Genomic DNA, 19,567 nt, shown 5'->3' with positions numbered 1-19,567 from the left:
TTTGTTTTTAAAGAAAAGCAGACTGCCCCGTGCAGTGCCTCATTTGGAAGGGTCTGGAATCCTTGAAGCTTGACCACCCTAATTCTCCTACTAATGGACCTTGAGAACTTGTTTAGAGGTTCCAGCAGGGGAGGGAGTAGCTACTCGTATACCCTTGACCCAGGAAGAGTCCTCTGTTATCAGGGAGGGTCATCCTCTTTAACCAACTGCACAACTTCGGACGGACACACAGGTAGGGGTGAGGGAGAAACAGGACATGCGCCTAGCCAGCCAGATCAGCAAATCAACCCTCTCCATCATCGGGGAGACAGCCAGATTACCCTCACATCCAAAAATTTTGAAGATTTTTGTTGGTTTTGGTTTTTTTGAGATTTATTTGAGAAAGAGAGGGCACAACCACAAGCAGGAGGAGCAGAGGAAAAGGATAGAGACTATCTCCAAGCAGAATCCCTGCTGAGCATGGTACCCAATGCATGGCTCGATCCCATGACCCGGACATCACGACCTGAGCCTAACCAAGAGTCAGACATTTAACCAATTAAGTCCCCCAGAAGCCCCCATTTTGAAGTTTTTTTGAACAAACTTCAAGGAACAGCAGGCAGCACCAAACTGGCAATGGCGTGGGGCACTCCACCAGCCAGGGCTGAGGGAAAGGCCGAACAGCAAAAATGGAGAAGCAAATCAAAGAAATTTCTTTGATTGGCTACAACTTGTTGCCTAATTTGAGAAGGCTTAGTTGGCTGTTTGTGATTAGCTATTCTTAAGCCTCTAGTTCTTAATTCTGAGGCTTTTAAAGGCATCCATACTAGCTCAGGTTTTCGTTTGCTTACATAAGCTGCTAAGGCATTAGGGCCGCCTCAGCGGCTCCTTGTCTAAATACTTGAATAGACCCGCTCCTCCCTTTTGTATGGCGTGTGCTGGGCTATACTAGAGAGACAATGTGGGAAACCAAAGCCCGATGGAGTTTATGCTCCAGGATTCATAGTTGTAACTCAAGTGAAAAAACCTCACTTGTATTTCATTTGAATCCCTCACTTTTCTTACCAGGCATCCACTTACTTCCATCCACTTCCCTGAAGCAGCAAGAAACCATTTTCTCTGTCATTTGTGACAGAACAGTGGTTTACAGTGAAGAGACTTTCAATCTTTCAGACTTTTATCTTGCCCAATGAAGTTGAAGGAGAGCACTGTTGAATGTGATACAGTAATTCAAACAGTTAAAATATACTGAATAGAGAGCCTTACTCACCCATCACGACTTTATGAAGCTCATGAAGGTCCTCACTGGAAGTTGAACCTACACAACTCAATCACGGATTTTCCATCTTGTGGAACCATGAGAAATTAATTTCTGTTGTTTATAAGTCACCGAGTTTACGGTATTTTCGTTATTATCAGCTCAAACAGACTAAGACATCATGTAACTGGAAAATGTTGTCTAAGGCTCTTTCTTAAGAGTAACGAATTACTCTCCCACCAGAAACTTTAACCAAGTCCTACCCATAAATCCCCAGCTTACATCTCCTGCAACTAAGAAACTGGTTTATATTTTAAATACACCTCCTATTACAAGGAGTGACAGGAATCTTTTTCTTCCTAGTACCTATACAGAGGTAAATCATGTTACCTACATGAAGTAAATGCTACTATAACACACTCAGCATTCATCAACCTATCCTCTTTTTCAGCCTTCAGGAGGCCGAGGAGAGTTTGTAAAGTATCCTCCAAACTGAGAAGGCACTTTGAGAAATATATTTATTTTAGAGAAAAAGAGAGAGAATCTCAAGCAGACGGCGCAGAACATGGGGAGCCTGACATAGAGCTCAATCTCACAACCCTGAGATCACGACCTAAGCCGAAACCAAGAGTCCAATGGTTAACTGACTGCACCACCCAGGAGCCCCAGAAAAACAACACAAGTGACACCATAACTCTTTACAGTCTTACTCACGGGAACTTACAGGGAGAATCAGGCAGACAGGATCCAGCGCAGGAGGCAGCCATTCCCCAGCTGAATCCAGACCTTAATACCCACCTTCTACACAGCCAGTCTCGTGGTGAGGTCACAGGGTAGTTATCTCAAGTGGAATCTTCTGCGGGCCAGTCATCTTTACTAGTTATCTAAAGTGGTGCCTTCTGTGTGTCACGTTAGGAGAGATCAGAACAAGGCTTCCTGCATTCAGGTCCGGGGATGCATTAACCTCCACAGGGCCTGAAGCCTATAGCCTGGAGGGGAGATCATTGTGAGGGCATGAAAGAGATGGCGGGCCAAACATGGAATCAGTGTTGTCAGCACTCCTACACTGCCCTTAACATTTTTGCCTTTTTAACATAATCTTAATTTTGTTTACCTCTCCCAGATTGTCTTTCAGGAGAGGTTGACTTGCTCCTCTCACCTAGGATATGAATCTTAATTGGCCTGAGCCCATTATGGACGTCTCACAACTCTTTGTTGGTGATAGGCATAGACAGTTGAAGTAATTGTAATTAAGATGTGAGAAGAAATCAGCTGAGGGCCAAGGCTTTTCTTAGTCTTAAAAATGGGCAGAACATAAGGGGGTTCCTTTTTTTTGCTTGTGGGTATCATCTATAATCTGAAACTAAGTCATTTTAGGACCACGAGGGAAGCCATATTGGAAAACAGGCCAACAAACCTAAAAATGGCAGAGCAGAAAGATGGAAAGGACCTGGATCCTTCACAATATTATCACAATATCATCCTTCACAACCCTAGGGATGGCCTTATCTCCACACATGTAGCTATGTGGGATAATAAAAAGGCTTAATATGATCTCTCTGATATGAGCAATTTGAGAGGCAGGGCAGGGACTCATGGGGGGAAGGGAGGGGAAAATGAAATAAGATGGGACTGAGAAGGGAGACAAACCATTAGAGACTCTTAATAACAGGAAACAAACAAATTTAGGGCTGCCCTGGGGTATGGGGGGTGGGAGGGATAGGGTGGCCGGGGGATGGATATTGGGGAGGGTGTGTGCTAGGGTGAGTGCTGGGAATTGTGTAAGACTGGTGATCCAAAGATCTGTACCCCTGAACCAAAGAATATATATTAATTTAAAACAAACAAGCAAACAGCAGGGTTCTAATAAAATGATTCTGTTCTGTGGCTAAATAAATAAATATTAAAAGGCTTACATCTGGATATTTAGTAAGGTTTTCTATTACTGTAATTGAAAGCATTCCTTCTTTCTTTCAACGGTTCCACTCCTAAGTAGTAGCCCTCTTGGTATAAAAAGTTGAAGTAAACTGGATGCAAGGATAATTGTCTAAATTTCCTTCTATGTTTAAGCTGTTCTTCCTATTAAAGGCTGGAGTCTATTTCCCCTTCCCAGGAGCCCTGCCCTTCTGCCAACAGAGTACAGCAGAATTAATATAATGCCAATTCCAAACCTAGGCCTTAAGAGAACTAGCCTGTTCCCTTTCTCCTTCACTCCATTGGAACCCATGCACCCTATAAGAAAGCTTCAGCTAACCTCCTGAATGATGAAGAGACTACAGGGAGAGAAGCTTTACAGAGGAGAATCAAGTAATCGTAGCCAATAGGCAGCACCAAGACCACAGCAATGTGAGGGAAGCATTCTTGCACCTTCTAGTTCCAGTTAAGCTCTGCTAGTTTACACCTCAGCGAGCAGGAGCCAGGCACCCCTACTAAGCCCTGCCTGAATTCCTGACCACAGAACTGGGAACAATAAAACATCTGCTGCTTGATTTATGCAGACACGGATAACTGAAACACACGATAATATTATTTGTTCTCTTGATCTGTAAAATTACCATAGCTGGTTCACAATGATTAAGATTTAAGCACTCTGAAAGCTAATTATTTTTTCCCAAATATGTCTCAATAGCCTTAGCTTACAAAAGATGTTTCCATGTATACACACCACCTTGTACCAACATTTTAAAGAAAATTAAAGGAAGTATTTTTAACAAGTGAGCTGATAGCCTTGCAAGTAAAAATACCTATGGAACATATAAAAGGAAAATAGTGGGACGCCTGGGTGGCTCAGTGGGTTAAGCCGCTGCCTTCGGCTCAGGTCATGATCTCAGGGTCCTAGGATCGAGTCCCGCATCGGGCTCTCTGCTCAGCAAGGAGCCTACTTCTCTCTCTACCTGCCTCTCCATCTACTTGTGATTTCTCTCTGTCAAATAAATAAATAAAACCTTTAAAAAAAAAAAAAGGAAAATAGTTCCACCTCAATTTTAAAAAATGGGAAAAGCCATTTCCTTAAAATATCGTAAATGGTGCAAAGACATCAAAGAAAATACCTTAATCTCAAGGTCTCTGATCTAAATGAAATGCAAGTTAAAACAACATGAAACATCACTTTCAACTACTAAATGTAATCACTTAGTCTTAATGCCAACTGGGTTCCAGTGAAAAATGGGAATACCCCTCTTTAGAGTCGCAGCCTGGGACACCAAAGTCTTCTTGAGCTACGGGGACTTCGACGGGCCCTGACTTTGGGCAGTGTCTACGGCTGGAGAGCGGGCATAACAGAGCTACGCGCAGAGCTCTCGTAAGGCTGAAACGGTATGCACCGAAAGGGCAACAGGAGCGGGTGTCATTTTTTGTTCAGCCTGTTCATGCGTTTGCTTTTGCCGGAGGTGATGGAAACGCACAAGAGTTACACGCAAATCTTAATACTTTTCTGGAAAACTGCAGATGAGACGATAGGGAGTGGTGCACGGGAGGTGGGTGGCGGTGGGTGTCTGGGTAGCAGGCAGCCGAGACGAGGAGAGGCCTCTCCCAAGGACGCCTCCATCCCAGCTCTCCCCCGCGTGGGCCTCTGCGCTCCTCGGAGCGGGGCGCCGGAGACGGAAGGCGGTGGGAACGAAGGACCCGCGGCGCCGATTGGCTGCTTAGGAGCACGGGGTGGGGCGCGCGGAGGCTCCGGGGGACGCGCGAGCGGAAGGCCGCGAGAGCGCACTTCCGGTCTTTGTGGCTCGCCGCTCCGAGTCGGCGGCTGGCGCCTTGGCCGCTGCTGGGCTTCGCGGTGAGGGACGCGGGCCCCAAGCGGAGGGAGGGCGGGGAGGGCGCATGGCCCGGACGGCGGGCGCGAGGCGAAGGGGCCTTGCTCCCCGGGCCTGGCCATCCCTGGGTCGCGCGGCCCCTTGTCCGGGCGGTGTTTCCGAGCGTTCTGGGAGCCCGCGGAGGCCAGCTCAAGCCCTTACTTTCCAGGGGAAAGGGCAGTTACTCCTCCCCGCCGTGACTTCGCAAATGCTGTCGTTTAGCCGGGCTATGAAAATGGGCTGATGCCTAGCCTAACTGTTCTAATCTCTAAAGTTAACTGTCGTGTTAGGGTCAGATGGTATTGATGTGTCCCGCAGTTTCAAGGGCATACCCTCCGGTCGATACTCACCCGTCCTCGAATCAGGTCCTGTGTGAGCTATATCACAAAATTGAATACGTAATTATTTGTTGCCATATTTCACTCTAAAAAATGTTTATTCCCCTATATGCTAAGCTTGAGAATGGAGATTGACCTTTTTGCTGCTTTTGTGTCTCTACGATAACGGACGTGTTTTTGAGCACACAGTACGCAATTAACAAACACTTGGTTAATTCCTCTGTAGATTCGTTTACTCAAAAGCAAAGACCTTAGTATTCTTATGCCTGGCTCACGACAGAGCCCATGGTAAGTGCCTCAGCGTTTGTTGAAGAAATGCATTGAAAACTAAATTTGATCAAGTGGCAGGTGAAAATTTTTATTTAAGTCAACTCATATTTAATATAAAGTTTTAAAAATGTTGTTACTCCTGCAAATGGAAGCCGTCATTATCTGCCATAGATAGAAGGTAACTAAAAATAAATTATTATTTTTTAAAGATTTTATTTATTTGGCAGAGAAAGCACAAGCAGAGGGAGAGGGAGAAGCAGGCTCTCTGCTGAGCAGGGAGCCCAATTCTGGGCTTGATCCCAGGACCCTGAGAGCATGACCTGAGCTGAAGGCAGAGGCTTAACCCACTGAGCCACCCAGGCACCCATAAAAATAAATATTTGAAAGTCAACATTATTAAATCCTAGCTAGATATTGTTACCCTTAGAAGTCTGAGGCTTATACTTTATTAAAGAGGAAGTTCTACAAATTAAAGACAGATTTTTCTCCTTGATAACCATCAGGATTGAAGGAATTGAAAAGGAGATTTTGTGTTATGTGATTCATGGTAATACTGCATTCTTTTGCTTCTAAAATAATTTCTTCTATTATTAGTGGTAAAAATTCTAAATGGATGATAAATGGGCGAGTGATCTTTAGTTTGTCACTTGATTATTTTACAGTCTCAAACTTCTTCCCTCTCAATACATTATTGGGATGACTGATGACTGACCTTTATTTTAAGTTCTTACAAGATTTTTTTTTTCTCACTGCTATAAGTTAACAGTGCTTTTATATCTTTCAGGAACAAAGAGATTACTCAAAGAAACTGAAATACTGTACCCAGTTGTAGTGAGCTTTTTGCTCCACTGTTTAGGCCAGAATGGCTGTGGAATCCAGAACAATTTCAACCTTGGTACCTCAGAGTCCTCAGGATCAAGAACTAATACTAGTGAAAGTAGAAGAAAGCCTTTTCTGGGGTCAGAAATGTAAGCAAGGTGGGAGCACCAGATCCTGCCAAGAATTGTTCCGCCAACAATTCAGAAAGTTTTGCTACCAGGAGACACCTGGACCCCGGGAAGCTCTGGGCCGACTCCAGGAGCTTTGCTATCAGTGGCTCATGCCAGAGTTGCACACCAAGGAGCAGATCCTGGAGCTGCTGGTGCTGGAGCAGTTTCTGAGCATCCTGCCTGAGGAGCTGCAGATCTGGGTTCAGCAACATAGTCCAAAAAGCGGCGAGGAAGCTGTGACCCTGTTGGAGGATTTGGAGAGGGAATTTGATGATGCAGGGCAGCAGCAGGTGGGAACAGAGAGATGTGATATGTTGGGGGAAGAGAAATGTACAGACTAGAGCATGTGGCATCCTCACAGCAGTGGAAGAGAAAGTTGTCTCCACCAAACCATACCCTGCAGTGACTACTATGGTTATACCTATCTCTGTCCTTAAATAGTTCTTTTTCCTATCACTCATTCCTGGAGTTGTCTTTGTTGCCCTCTTCGAAATTTTTACTAAGCATTTTCCCTAGGGAGTTTCTCAGAAAGCTAACCACTTTTTTCCTGATTTCAGGGACCAGCGGTGCCATGGAAAGATTTGACAGGTCTTGGAACATCCCAGGAGTTAACAAACATCCAACTCCAGCCTTTAAAGACACAGCTGAAACCCTGGGAACCTTGCCTTTCCCCCAAAAGTGGTAAGAAAGTAGAAACTCTTCTGGGAACCGCTATCAGGCCTCTGGTTTTGAGCATACAGAATTAATTGCATTTTACAAAGATGCCGCATGTGAACTTCTCACCTGTCTTACTCTAGACCAGATGTACCTTTTTCAGCAACTTTGTATTCAGCAACTCTCATGAAGTGCAGTGAGCCCTTCTTGTTTCAGTTTCCCTGTCATTTCTTAACTTATTCCTTGATTATGTAACTTAATAGGGTGCTAACATATGTCTGGTACTGTGGGAGACACTGGGTCTCTGTCTTCAAGACGTTGCATCTAGATGGGGTGGTGGACAAGCAAAAAGGCAGTGGCAATATAGTATAATAAATTACAGAATAAAAGTAGGCCATAGGTACTATGGGGGCACATATGAACACACCGAACCCAACCTTAGAGGTTCAAGGAGTACTTTTTGGAGGAGGAAACACCTAAACTAAGATCTGAACTGTGACTAAGGAGAAAACTGGTAAATAAGTGGAGGGAGTGTTCCATCCTAAAGGAAAAAAACTTTTCTACTCAAAGCACTTCTCACATTGGATATGTGGGGTTTTCCCTCATCTTAAGCAATTCTAATTCTGAGCCTAATTATCTAGAATTAATGCAGACCCCACAGGTTAAGGTTTTGGTCCCACCAGACTGCTTCCCTCCCCATCCCCCAATTCAGAAGCCAAACGCATGTCATGAATCCCCACCTCACCCACACTTCTGTCTGATTGGGCTGCAAATTTGACATTCCATGACCACCTCTCCGGGTTTCATAATTTGCTATAATAGCTCACAGAACTCAGAGAAACACCTTGCTTACTCTTACCAGTTTATAAAGGATGCAAGGGTACAGCCAGATGGAGAGGTACGCAGGACAAGATCCAGCTTGCTACTGCCCCTGTGAAGTTAGAGGTTCACCACTCTTGTGGCTCTTGGATGCATCTACCATCCTGGAAGCTCTCTAAGCCCTTTTGTTTAAGGTTTTTATACAAGTTTCATTACATAGACATGGTTGATTAAATCATTGGCCATTGATGGTTAAACCTCCAGTCCCTTTCCATGGAGGTCTAAAGGTGGGGCAGAAAGTTCAACTTCCTAATCACATAGTTCATTCCTTTGGCAGCCAGCCCCCTGAGTTACCTCATAAGCATAAACTGAGGTACTGGTTGATAGGGGCTTATTATGAATAACAAATGATACGCCTCTTAACCTCTACCACTTAGGAGATTATAAGGGCTTTTAAAAGCTCTATGCCAGGAACTGAGGGTGCAGATCAAATTCATATATACTGTATTACAGTATCACACAAGCAAGGCCACAAAGTCCTGAAGGTGAGAGAATACAACCCATCCTGGGAACTGCAGGTAATTCAGTTTAACTGAAAAGAGAATTCATAGGGGAGAGATGGCGAAACACAACTAGAGAGGGAAATGAGACCCAGGTTGTGAAAACTTGGGAGATCATCCTAATTAGTTTGGATAGGACAGTGGAGCACAGTTGAAAGGTTTTGGACAAGAGAGTAGTTGACTGAACTTGTGTTTTAGAACTTAGCTGCAGAGTGGATGGATTTGAGGAAGGCAAGAGTGGCATCCTGTTAGAGACTGTTGTAATCTAAATGGCCCCAGTGAGTAAGTCAAGATCTATTCTGGTGAGAAGGAAGATCAAAGTTGCCTCCTGTTCACCAGCATTTCAAATTGCATTGCAGTAGCTGGTCATGGTTACAAGTGGAGACTGTAGGAAAGGAGTTGGGGATGATACTCAGGTATTAGTCTAGAAAAACTTGGTTAATGATGGTGCTATTGTGTAAATGGAAGTGGGAAACAAGGGGGGAAAATGTGTGTTTTGTCTGGGCCATTTTAGTGCTTGTGGAGTATTCACAAGTAATATCCCAATTAGCATTGGAGATGAGAGTCTAGAGCTTAATAGAATAGAGTTGGGGATCTGGGGAGACATTAGCTTATCACATACGTAGTAACTGAAACCTAGGTGGTAGAGATCAAGTGAAATTTCAGAGGGAGCAGGAAAGAATAAACTTCAGACTGTAGGTATAGGCCTTCATACTAGAAAGGAGGAGGGACCTACAGGCAGTTAAAGAAAGATGGGTGTGGACCTCAACCTCTTGTGGATAGAAGCCTCTGTTTTCTCTCACGTGAAAAGTGGGTACTGAGAGTGACTAGAGAAATAAAACAGTCTGTTTTGGCTGCTCTCATTTCAGATCGTGAGAACCACGAATCTGTGACCAAGAAGGACATTTCAGGAGAAAAATCACAAGGACGTCCCCAGGAGCCTTCATCTGGAGGAGTTAGTGAACATGACAGTAATTTAGAGTGGCAACAAGAAAGTCCTACAGGGGAGAAATTAAGAAGATTCCCTACCCAAGGGGGCAGTTTTAGTCAAGTAATCGTCACACATAAATCTCTGGGAAAGAGAGACCATCCTGAGCCTCAAAGCAGCTTGATTCTAAGTACAAACTCTATAACTTACCAGAAAGTTCCTACAGAAGAGAGACCTTATAGATGTGATATATGTGGGCACAGCTTCAAACAGCATTCCTCTCTAACACAACATCAGAGAATCCATACTGGAGAAAAGCCTTATAAGTGCAACCAGTGTGGGAAGGCTTTTAGTCTGAGGTCATACCTTATCATTCATCAGAGAATTCACAGTGGTGAGAAAGCATATGAATGTAGCGAGTGTGGGAAAGCCTTCAACCAGAGCTCAGCCCTCATTAGACATCGTAAAATTCATACTGGGGAGAAAGCTTGTAAATGTAACGAATGTGGCAAAGCGTTCAGTCAAAGTTCCTATCTCATTATACATCAAAGAATTCACACTGGCGAGAAACCCTATGAGTGTAACGAGTGTGGGAAAACGTTTAGCCAAAGCTCAAAGCTTATTAGACACCAGCGAATTCATACGGGAGAGAGACCTTATGAATGTCATGAATGTGGAAAAGCTTTCAGGCAGAGCTCAGAGCTGATAACCCATCAGAGGATCCATAGTGGAGAGAAACCCTATGAATGTAGTGAGTGTGGAAAAGCTTTCAGTTTGAGCTCAAACCTCATCAGACATCAGAGAATTCATAGCGGAGAGGAACCCTATCAGTGTAATGAATGTGGCAAAACCTTCAAAAGGAGCTCCGCCCTTGTTCAGCATCAGAGAATCCATTCTGGGGATGAAGCTTACATATGTAATGAATGTGGGAAGGCTTTCAGGCACAGATCAGTCCTCCTGCGCCATCAGAGGGTGCACACTGTCAAGTAACTTGGCAGTACAGTGGATGTTGTAAATATTTTGGTCAGATTTTTATCTTTGTTAGTGGAAAGGGTTTACTTTTGGAACAAGACTCCGGGGCAGTAAACACCCAGGTCTGGAGTCTTGCCGACTTAACTGAACAGCACTTCCCAATGCTACTGCAAATTGTTCCTTGAAAGCTTTTCCTAGGACTAATCAGAGCAGCAGATGGAAGAATCCCTGCTTCCAGCTTTCCTCTTACCATTAGGAATACTCAGGAAATAAGAAAAATGGGAACATAACTGAAACCTCATTTTCCATGAGGGGGTACAGCAACCCGGGCTGTCAACCACGTCTGACTGTCCACATGCCAGATTTGGGATATGGTGTGGACAGTATGAGGGACATTTGTCTCAGGAATACAGAATTTTACTGGCCAATTAAAAACAGTGACAGGGCAGCAAGAGCGATAGGGAAGCAGTGCATAGATGATGTGTTGAGCCCAGGGCAGTCCAGAAATGAGGTAGTGGAAAGAATACATATTAACTTATCCAGCTGTTCACTTTTCGAAGTCCTGTCTTTTGCCAGGCACGAGGAATACAACGGGGAATCAGACGGTCTCTGTGGTTGAATGGGCAAGGTGAACGCATCATGGCATGAGCAGGGCTCTGTGACATTGAGTACCTGAGCCAGCCTTGGATCAGGGAAAGTTTCTGAGAAAAACAAACTGAAGAATGTACAGGAGTTAGCCAGGGAAGTAGGCAGGCAGGCTAGAGAACAATATTCCCAGCAGAGGGAACAGACAAAGGTCAGGAAGAATGTCTGGCACATCTGAGAAAAGGCCATTTTGTGTGGAGTGTTGCTGTTGAGTTCCTTTTGAAGTGGAGTCAGGTGTGTAAGAAACGTGGATGTAGCAAAGTAGGAGCCAGCAGAGAAGCACCTGTTATTAGACAAAATCCCGAGTCCTTGGGCCACAGGGTAGAGTGGAGCTTTGTCATGGTCTGGTGTGAGCCAAAGGAAAGGGTTAATAACTAGTTTCTTGCCTGTAGGCTCCGCTAGACCTTCTGTGTGTTTGGGGAAGGCAGGGTGGTTAGAAAGAGCCCAGCCTAGCCTCAATGTTAAGTACCTGTTAGAATTCTAAATCTTCTCTTTCCTGAACGGAAGAGCTCCTTTGGTTCTTGAGGCTATCAGAGCTGTTGTCCGCTTCCTGCTCACTCGCAAGTCTCTGGGTCAGAAGCGGCTATGACTACCACATCTGTTTCTGGGGCTGTACCCCCACAGTTCTGGTGCACTCCCTTGGGCTCAGGTGCTAAACAGTATCAGTCCCTGGGTCTGAGACTCCAGGCACCTCACATGTGTTCAGTTTTGCCTTATGTCATTGTCATTTTGCAGTATTTCAGTCTTACGAATTTTAAAGAATGCTGAAGGGAAGGGGCAACAAAAGGTAACAGTCCTGGTCCATCCAGAGACTACTGTCTTCTGGGGGACCCAGCAGGAAAAGTATCCCTAGTCTGGTGCTTCTCAGTGCGATGCGAGAAGGGATATAGGTTAGCAACAGAAGAACCTATTAATAAGAAATACCCAACTGGTCAGAGTTCAAACACCTTGCCAAAAATAGAAATCTATGGGAATTTAGAATCCTGAGCTTAGCAAAAGACGAGTTTTCAGGAGGATAAGTAGAGAATGCTCCTGTTGGAACATACATAGATAACAGAAACTAACCAGTAAGAACGGCCAGTGGGCTAAATCCCCCTGCTTCCAGAAAGAAGGTAAGAAAAGAAAGGGATAGGATAACAAAGTAACATGACAAGAGTTCCTAATATTCAACTCTCAGTTTTCTCTCCCAGGATAAACAAACTGAAAAGGGTAGGACAATTGTTAAGTAGGAATTGATAGAACACATGTTACAAAAGGGAGAGATTCTTTACAGATAGTTCTTAACCTGCAAAGAAACATATAACAGGTACTTTGCTGAGGGCTTTGTATATATTTGTTGTTTCTCTGACAGCACATATTTTGAAGATGAGAAAATGAAGGCTTAGAATCATGGCTTAGTCAATATCATACAGCTAAAAAGTGGTGAGGTCAGACTTTGACCCCAGGCAAAAGGAAAAAACCCTTCTGTGGAGCCATCTCTCTGTAGTATATCCTCATGAAGAAGTCCGAGTAGAAAAAATAGTACTTCAGTAAGCAAATCACAAAAGAACAAGTGCCAGTGGGTGAGAAGCAGGCAGTCTTTGGTAGAATTAAAAATGTATATTAAAGCAAGAATTGAGATGGTACTTTTTTCCCCCTCATAAAGATTCAGGGAAGTTGGGATTCCAGTGCTGCTGGTAAGCTGTGAATAGATAGGATCTCTGGCAATCTGTACCAGAAGCCTTAACCATTGCCTTTTGACTTTAAAATTCTACCTGGAAATGTATGCTTCAGAAAACATCATGAATGTATACAAACTCTTAAAAGCTGTTAAAAAAAAAAAAGTGATGTTGATTGATGTCAAAAGAAATGACAGCATATCTTAAGTAAAAATAAAACGTACAGTATGACTCCATGTAAAAATATATTTATGCATTAAAAATCCTGGAAATCTGTACTCTCAGAGTGCTACACTGGCTATCTCTGGGTGACAGAATTATAGGTGATCGAATTTCTTCTTGTGATTTTCTGTCTTCCAAACTTGCCTACAATAAATACTTCTAAACTTTGAGGAAAAAAAGGTTAAAAGGAATGAGTACCCAGGATAGTCAAGAAATACTAAGGAAAGCACATGCTTTCTGTAGCATCTCTGTCCCAAGTCCTAGGAGGTTGTCTAACTTAACTCTGATCCATTACTTTTTTTTTTTTTTTTTAAGATTTTATTTATTTATTTGACAGAGATCACAGGTAGGCAGAGAGAAAGGGGGAAGCAGGCTCCCCGCCGAGCATAGAGCCCAATGCGGGGCTAGGTCCTGACTGGAGCTAAGGTAGAGGCTTTAACCCACTGAACCACACAGGAGTCCCTGATCCATGACGACTTCATTGTTAAGTGACAGTGCAGACACAACCATCTCACACTAGTGTACAGAAAAGTCCTGCAAATTATAAATCTCTGTGCAAACACAAGTTATTTGCATGAAGGATATCTATAGTTGAGAAAAGCAATAACCTTGAAGTAGAGTCCTTTGTTCATGTTAGTGCTTTTCCATAATTCTGCAGCCAACAGCAAGTCACACTTCAACTCTCAGTTTAAAGGAGCTGAAGTAGATGAACTTTCAGAGGTAAAACTTCAAAGTTCTATGTGTTTATGAAAGAGAGCAGGCATCAATATAAGGTAGATGTCAAAGGTGATTTTAAAAGATGTGCAATTGGGGCATCTGGGTGGCTCCGTGAGTTAAAGTCTCTGCATTCGGCTCGGGTCATGGTCCCAGGGTCCTGGGATCGAGCCCCGAATCAGGCTCTCTGCTCCGTGGAGAACCTGCTTTCTCCTCTCTCTGCCTGCCTCTCTGCCTACTGGTGATCTCTGTCAAATGAATAAAAATCTAAAATAAATAAATAAAAGATGTGCAATTTGGGGTGCCTGGGTGGCTTAGTGGTTAAGGCTCTACCTTCAGCTCAGGTCATGAACTCAGGGCCTGGGATCGAGCCCCACATCAGGCTCTCTGCTCAGCAGGGAGCCTGCTTCCCCCTCCTCTGCCTGCCTCTCTGCCTACTTATGATTCTCTCTCTCCCCCTGTTAAATAAATAAGTCTTTAAAAAAAAAATGTGCAATATAGGCAGGTTGCTTAATAACACTTTACTACCTCTCTCCTTCTCCCTCCTCATTTCCATAGACTGCAATTCTGTTCAGCTGGAGACTGGAAATTTAAGTAAATCTGACCGTGGGGTCTCCAAACTCTCCTATGAAATCCTCTGCTTCTGTTGCCCCATTAAGTGAATCTTCCAAGTCAGGGAACTGCCAATTAGAATATTTCCCATGCAGTAGAAACTGACCTGGAGAGCATTTCTGCAAAGAGGAAGGGTGAGCTCTATGGCCAGACCCCATTGATACCATCTGCTCCCTGCTTCCTGAGGGATCAGAAACACATACTGCTACTCAGTAACTTTACCATCTGCAACACTCTTGTTGGCTGGTGCAAATGATCACAAATCTAAAGGGTTTTAGGGTTTTTCTGCACATGTTTCTGTTGACCTGCTGAGAGAGAAGGGAAGGTCTATGGCAGTCTCTGAGGCTCCTGCTCCTAAAGGAGGGGACACAATGTGTATGTGTGTTTAAAGAGGCTACTTGTTCTCTTTCCCATGGTTTCTCAACCAGCTGCCCCTAAATTTTGTGTCTTCACTTGGTGAACTGCAGCGCAAGGGACTAGGCATGTTTCCAGACACCTGGACAAGAAAACAAAAGCTAAGCACACCCATTCCCTGATTTCTTGCCACAATTCCCTCCCCCTTTCTCCCTACACACCTCCTCTTGTGTTACTAGGCTTCCTATTCCTGAACAAGTCATTTCAAAACAAACCTTAAGATTCCAATTTTATTACAATACATCTTGTATTACATTCTAATACTAAACAGTTTAAGTATATATTGAAAGTATAAATGTTAAAATCAGTTACTAAAAATGATTTACCAAACATGATTTTTACCAAAAAATACTAGAACTGAGGAAAGAAAAAAAAATTATAGAACTGCAAAATACTAACAGTATTTTCATGGGTGGTGGGGTTGAGGGTGACTTCTACTTTCCCATTTTCTATATTTTTTTAAAAAGCTTTTTTTTTTTTTTTTAAGATTTTATTTATTTATTTATTTGACAGAGATCACAAGTAGGCAGAGAGGCAGGCAGAGAAGGCAGGGGGAGCAGACTCCTTGCTGAGCAGAAAGCCTGAATGAGGGCTTGATCCCATGACCCTGAGATCATTACCTGAGCCGAAGGCAATGGCTTTAACCCACTGAGCCACCCAGGCACCCCTCTCATTTTCTATATTATCAACATTTACAATTAATTCACAAACTAGAAAAAACCTATTAAGTAAAATTAAAAACATGAAATCATCTGATTGTCACCTAGAGGAAAAGCAACTCCATCCATTTGAAGGGTCTCTCCAGAATTCCGACTGACTCACTCAATGAAAATCGTCCAACCTGTGGATACAAATTCTGCCCCTCCCCCAACCCAATTTCACCTCCCTATTACCCAAAACATCTTTGATCACCAAGTCTTCAAAAGAGATAGTATCTGGAAGGGAAATCAGGATATCTTAGAAGAGAAATCAAACCTTCTCTTACATATGAATTGCCTTCAGCAGTTAATGGTGGGCTAATTAAAACTGCCAAAATAAAAATTAACAGAGAAACAGAGTTTTAAGGAATCTAAGGACATAATTCAATAAGTACTCATTGCCTTCAAGTAGCTTAGTATCTTCCAGCCTGATGTAAGGAGATGACAGGAAATGAGGAATAGTGGATCCTAGGAAGGCATACCTCTCACTCCCAGGCTCCTGTCAGCTTCCCATTTCCTGAGCCCTAGGGTTATGGGACACCGACATTGTCCCTCTAGCCTCCAACATTTTTTCTTTCTTTGGTGTACCTACATGCCTTTTTCCATACAATGCAGCAAAGTCTATCATCACACTAACTCTCCTGAGTCCCTCAAGGTCTTTAGGTAACTCTGGGTCTGGGATAGGCTACCCAACTCACTGATTATGAACAGGAAGTGAGGAACCAACACATGTCCTGGCTTCCAAACCAGGGTCTACATGAACACATTCCTGCTAGAGGAGTCCTTGTGAAGAGACATCTCTAGATCCTCTCTCCATGCCTTCGTATGTGTCATAACCTGTCTGTAATGTTTTCTTCCCTCTAGCCTTGACCCGGCTTATACCAACCTTTTATTTCCCAACAGAGATTTCATCACATTGAGGAAGACTTCAATAACTTGCAGACCAGGTTAGGTGCCCCTGCCATGTGTTTTGACAGAATCCTAGATTATTCCACCAAAGCACTTACCACTTTGTAATTACTGTAATTACTTGCCATATATATATATAGATAGATAGATATCTATATCTATATCTATATCTGTATTTTATTAGTTCTCAACTCTGGGAGGGCAATGCTATGTCTGCCCTGATGGCTGGCACACAGCAGGTACACAATAAACAAAATGACCTCAGGAAGCTCAGGGTCGAGAAGAGAGCTGGCAAGGGCACAGAATGAACTATAAACTGATCCAGGGCATGATTGAACATTTCACAGCCTCACAATTGAATACTTTAGAGAACCGAATGACTCTCTGCCCATGCCTCCAGCTGCCAAATGCACGCTCTTCTTGCTGCACAGAGATCCTTGCCATTGGAGGAACCACCTCTCAGCCCATCTTAGAAGGAGCTCTTTCAGGATCTTTGCCCCAGACCTGGCTTTACTGTGAAGGTGCCCATTCAGCACATCAACAACCATCTTTGTGTGGATCTCCTTGTACAGCATGTACTGACTTAGACGGGAAGGACAGAAACTCTGCTCTCAGGAGACTTCTCACTTTGGTGGGAACCTCACCAAATACTTGGTATTACACAATTGTACAGTCCTTACTCAAGAGTTAAACTCTTGTGTGAGTTCTCTGGTGTTGCATAAGGCCTGACCTGTGCCTAAATGTTTTCTGACACTCGCTACATTCATAAGGCTTCTCCCCAGTGTGGATTCGCTGGTGCTGCGTGAGGGCTGAGCTCTGATTGAAGGATTTTCCACATTCGTTACATTCATAAGGTTTTTCTCCAGTGTGAATTCTTTGATGTTCAATAAGGACAGAGCTTCTACCAAAAGCCTTACCACATTCAATACACTCATAGCCTTTGTCTCCAGTGTGAATTTTCTTGTGCTGAATGAGGGCTGAGCTCCGGCTGAAGGCTTTCCCACATTCACCACATTCATACGGTTTTTCTCCGGTGTGAATTCTCCGATGTCTAATGAGCTCCGAGCTACCCCTGAAAGCTTTACCACATTCACAACATTCATAGGGCTTTTCACCACTATGAATCCTCTGATGTCTAACAAGGTCTGAGCTCAAACTGAAAGCTTTGCCACACTCTTGACATCCATAAGGCCTCTCTCCAGTGTGAATTCTCTGATGTCTAATCAGCTTCGAGCTCTGGCAAAAGGCTTTCCCACAGTCCAAGCACTCGTAGACCTTTCCTGCAGCATGAACTCTCTGTCGTGTGAAGACATTTGAGTTCACACTGAGAGCCCTTTCACTCTGGTTACATTCAAGGACACACTCTTCAGTAGAGATTTTCTTGTTGAAGGTTGCCAGACTAAGATATCTTTCCTGGGAAGGAAGTGGACTCATTTTGCTCCTTGCAGCAGTTCCTTTTGGTTTCTCAAAGTTGTCCAGACCTCCCAAAGCTTCTCCAACTACCTGTTGTGAAGGAGTTTCCCCAGGAAGTCTTCCTGGGGATATCATGGCCGCTGACGCTACACATTCAATAATTTCTTGTTTTGTTGTTAATACCTTGTCACTTGCCAGCTTGCCATCTAAAAATGTGAACAGAAATACTAGTGTCATTGGATCCCCATACTGGAAGAAAGAAATCTATTATAACTGGAATTGAAAGTTACCCAAATGAAATGGGGATTTCCTAAAAAGGAGGAAAACTCTTAAGAACTAGCTTCCCAGGGCACCTGGGTGGCTCAGTTGGTAAAGTGTCTGCCTTCAGCTCAGGTCAGGATCTTAGGGACCTGGGATCAAGCCCTGCATCAGGCTCCCTGCTTAGTGGGGAGCCTGCTTCTCCCTCTTCTCCCCACTCATGCTCTCTGTCTCTATTTCTGTCTCTCTCTCTCAAATTAATAAATAAAATCTTAAAAAAAAAAAAAAAAACTAGCTTCCCAATCTAGAATTTAGAGAAGTGGCCTAGGGCAGTGAGAGATGGCACCCTCAGAGAGTAAGGGAGACATAAAATGAGAGTCAGCAGTGGAGAGGAGGGATGGTGAGCAGGGTAAGACATTAGTTAGAAGAGATGGTGGTAAAGAGAAGTAGCAGTGAGAGACCAAGAAGCTAGGAGACAATCCTGGGTTAGAGGAGAAGATGCGTTTTTTGGTAATGAGGGAAAGGAAAAGAGAATAGGGAGTATTCAGGAGAAAAAAAGAAGTCTAAGAAACCTGAATAAATGGTGCTCCTAGAAAAGTAGGAGAGCAGAATATAGGACTAGGAAATTCTTTCAGGGTAAACTGAGCAGACTTACTTAAGCAGGAACAAGAATGCATTACAGCAATTGCAAGTTCTAGATCAAACAATTATAAGCAAACAGAATAAGACACTCAGAGAATAAGAAAAGGAATGTTGTGGTTTCCTGACTCATTCTGGGGTCAGGTGGGAGTCTTATATGCTCACTGTCTCATGTGCAAATGGTCAAAGGCAGATGGAAACAAAGAGACAGATGCAACCACCTGGAGCCAAACTTTCAGCTCTCACAACCAGCCCCTCTTGTTTCTAGATTTCTGGTAACTCAGAAGGAGACGACTAGATGATGGCTGAGGAAACCAGAATTATTTTGAAAAGGAAAACCTAAAAAACTGTTCATTTACTTTCATCCTCCCAGTAGTCCTTTAAACCTGATTGCATTTTACAGATCAGGAAACGAAGGCTCAGAGAGGCAACAGCACCTTTGTAAGACCAGAGTTCATAACTGGAAGAGCCAGGATTCAAAGATGCTCAACATCAAGGTCTGCAGTTTTTCCCTATGTCCCCTAGTATTGACAGAGACCTGTGTGGTCTAAAAGCCTTTTCCCTAGGGATGTGCCTTTAAATGAACATTAACAAACGTGCTTTTAGCCTTAAAATTATGTAGATGTATGCTGCACTGCCCATCCAGACCTGCTTTATGAACTTGGTGCCAACCCCAGCTGCTGGGAGTGTTGGTTCCTAATATGCACAGCTGCTGACTTCTCTGGAAAGTTGCCCTGGCTGAAGAGAACCATCTGGCCCAGGATGTTATTTATACCCTTACTGCCTCTCCCCCACCCCACCCACACCGTAAGAAGGGACAATTC

At 43.7% G+C, this 19,567-nt stretch overlaps 1 protein-coding gene across 2 annotated transcripts in view; it reads left to right on the top strand.

The window, feature by feature from the left end:
- The first annotated feature begins 4,911 nt into the window (after positions 1–4,911).
- ZNF397 (zinc finger protein 397) overlaps positions 4,912–19,567 on the top strand; it is a 45,589-nt gene continuing 30,933 nt past the window's right edge. The window contains exons 1-5 of one of the 2 annotated variants that reach the window (XM_059139355.1): positions 4,912–5,015; positions 6,424–6,918; positions 7,186–7,309; positions 9,531–10,540; position 11,532. In XM_059139355.1, coding sequence (XP_058995338.1) covers positions 6,502–6,918; positions 7,186–7,309; positions 9,531–10,540; position 11,532 — 1,552 coding nt within the window. In that variant the 5' untranslated portion in view covers positions 4,912–5,015; positions 6,424–6,501. Of the gene's footprint in view, positions 5,016–5,595; positions 5,658–6,423; positions 6,919–7,185; positions 7,310–9,530; positions 13,143–19,567 lie in introns of those variants that run through there. The other variant, XM_059139354.1, reaches the window with a different exon arrangement.

This window comes from Mustela lutreola, chromosome 11, assembly GCF_030435805.1.
Source record: "Mustela lutreola isolate mMusLut2 chromosome 11, mMusLut2.pri, whole genome shotgun sequence".
Classification (NCBI taxonomy): domain Eukaryota; kingdom Metazoa; phylum Chordata; class Mammalia; order Carnivora; family Mustelidae; genus Mustela; species Mustela lutreola.
This window is presented reverse-complemented; position numbering and strand designations above follow the sequence as displayed.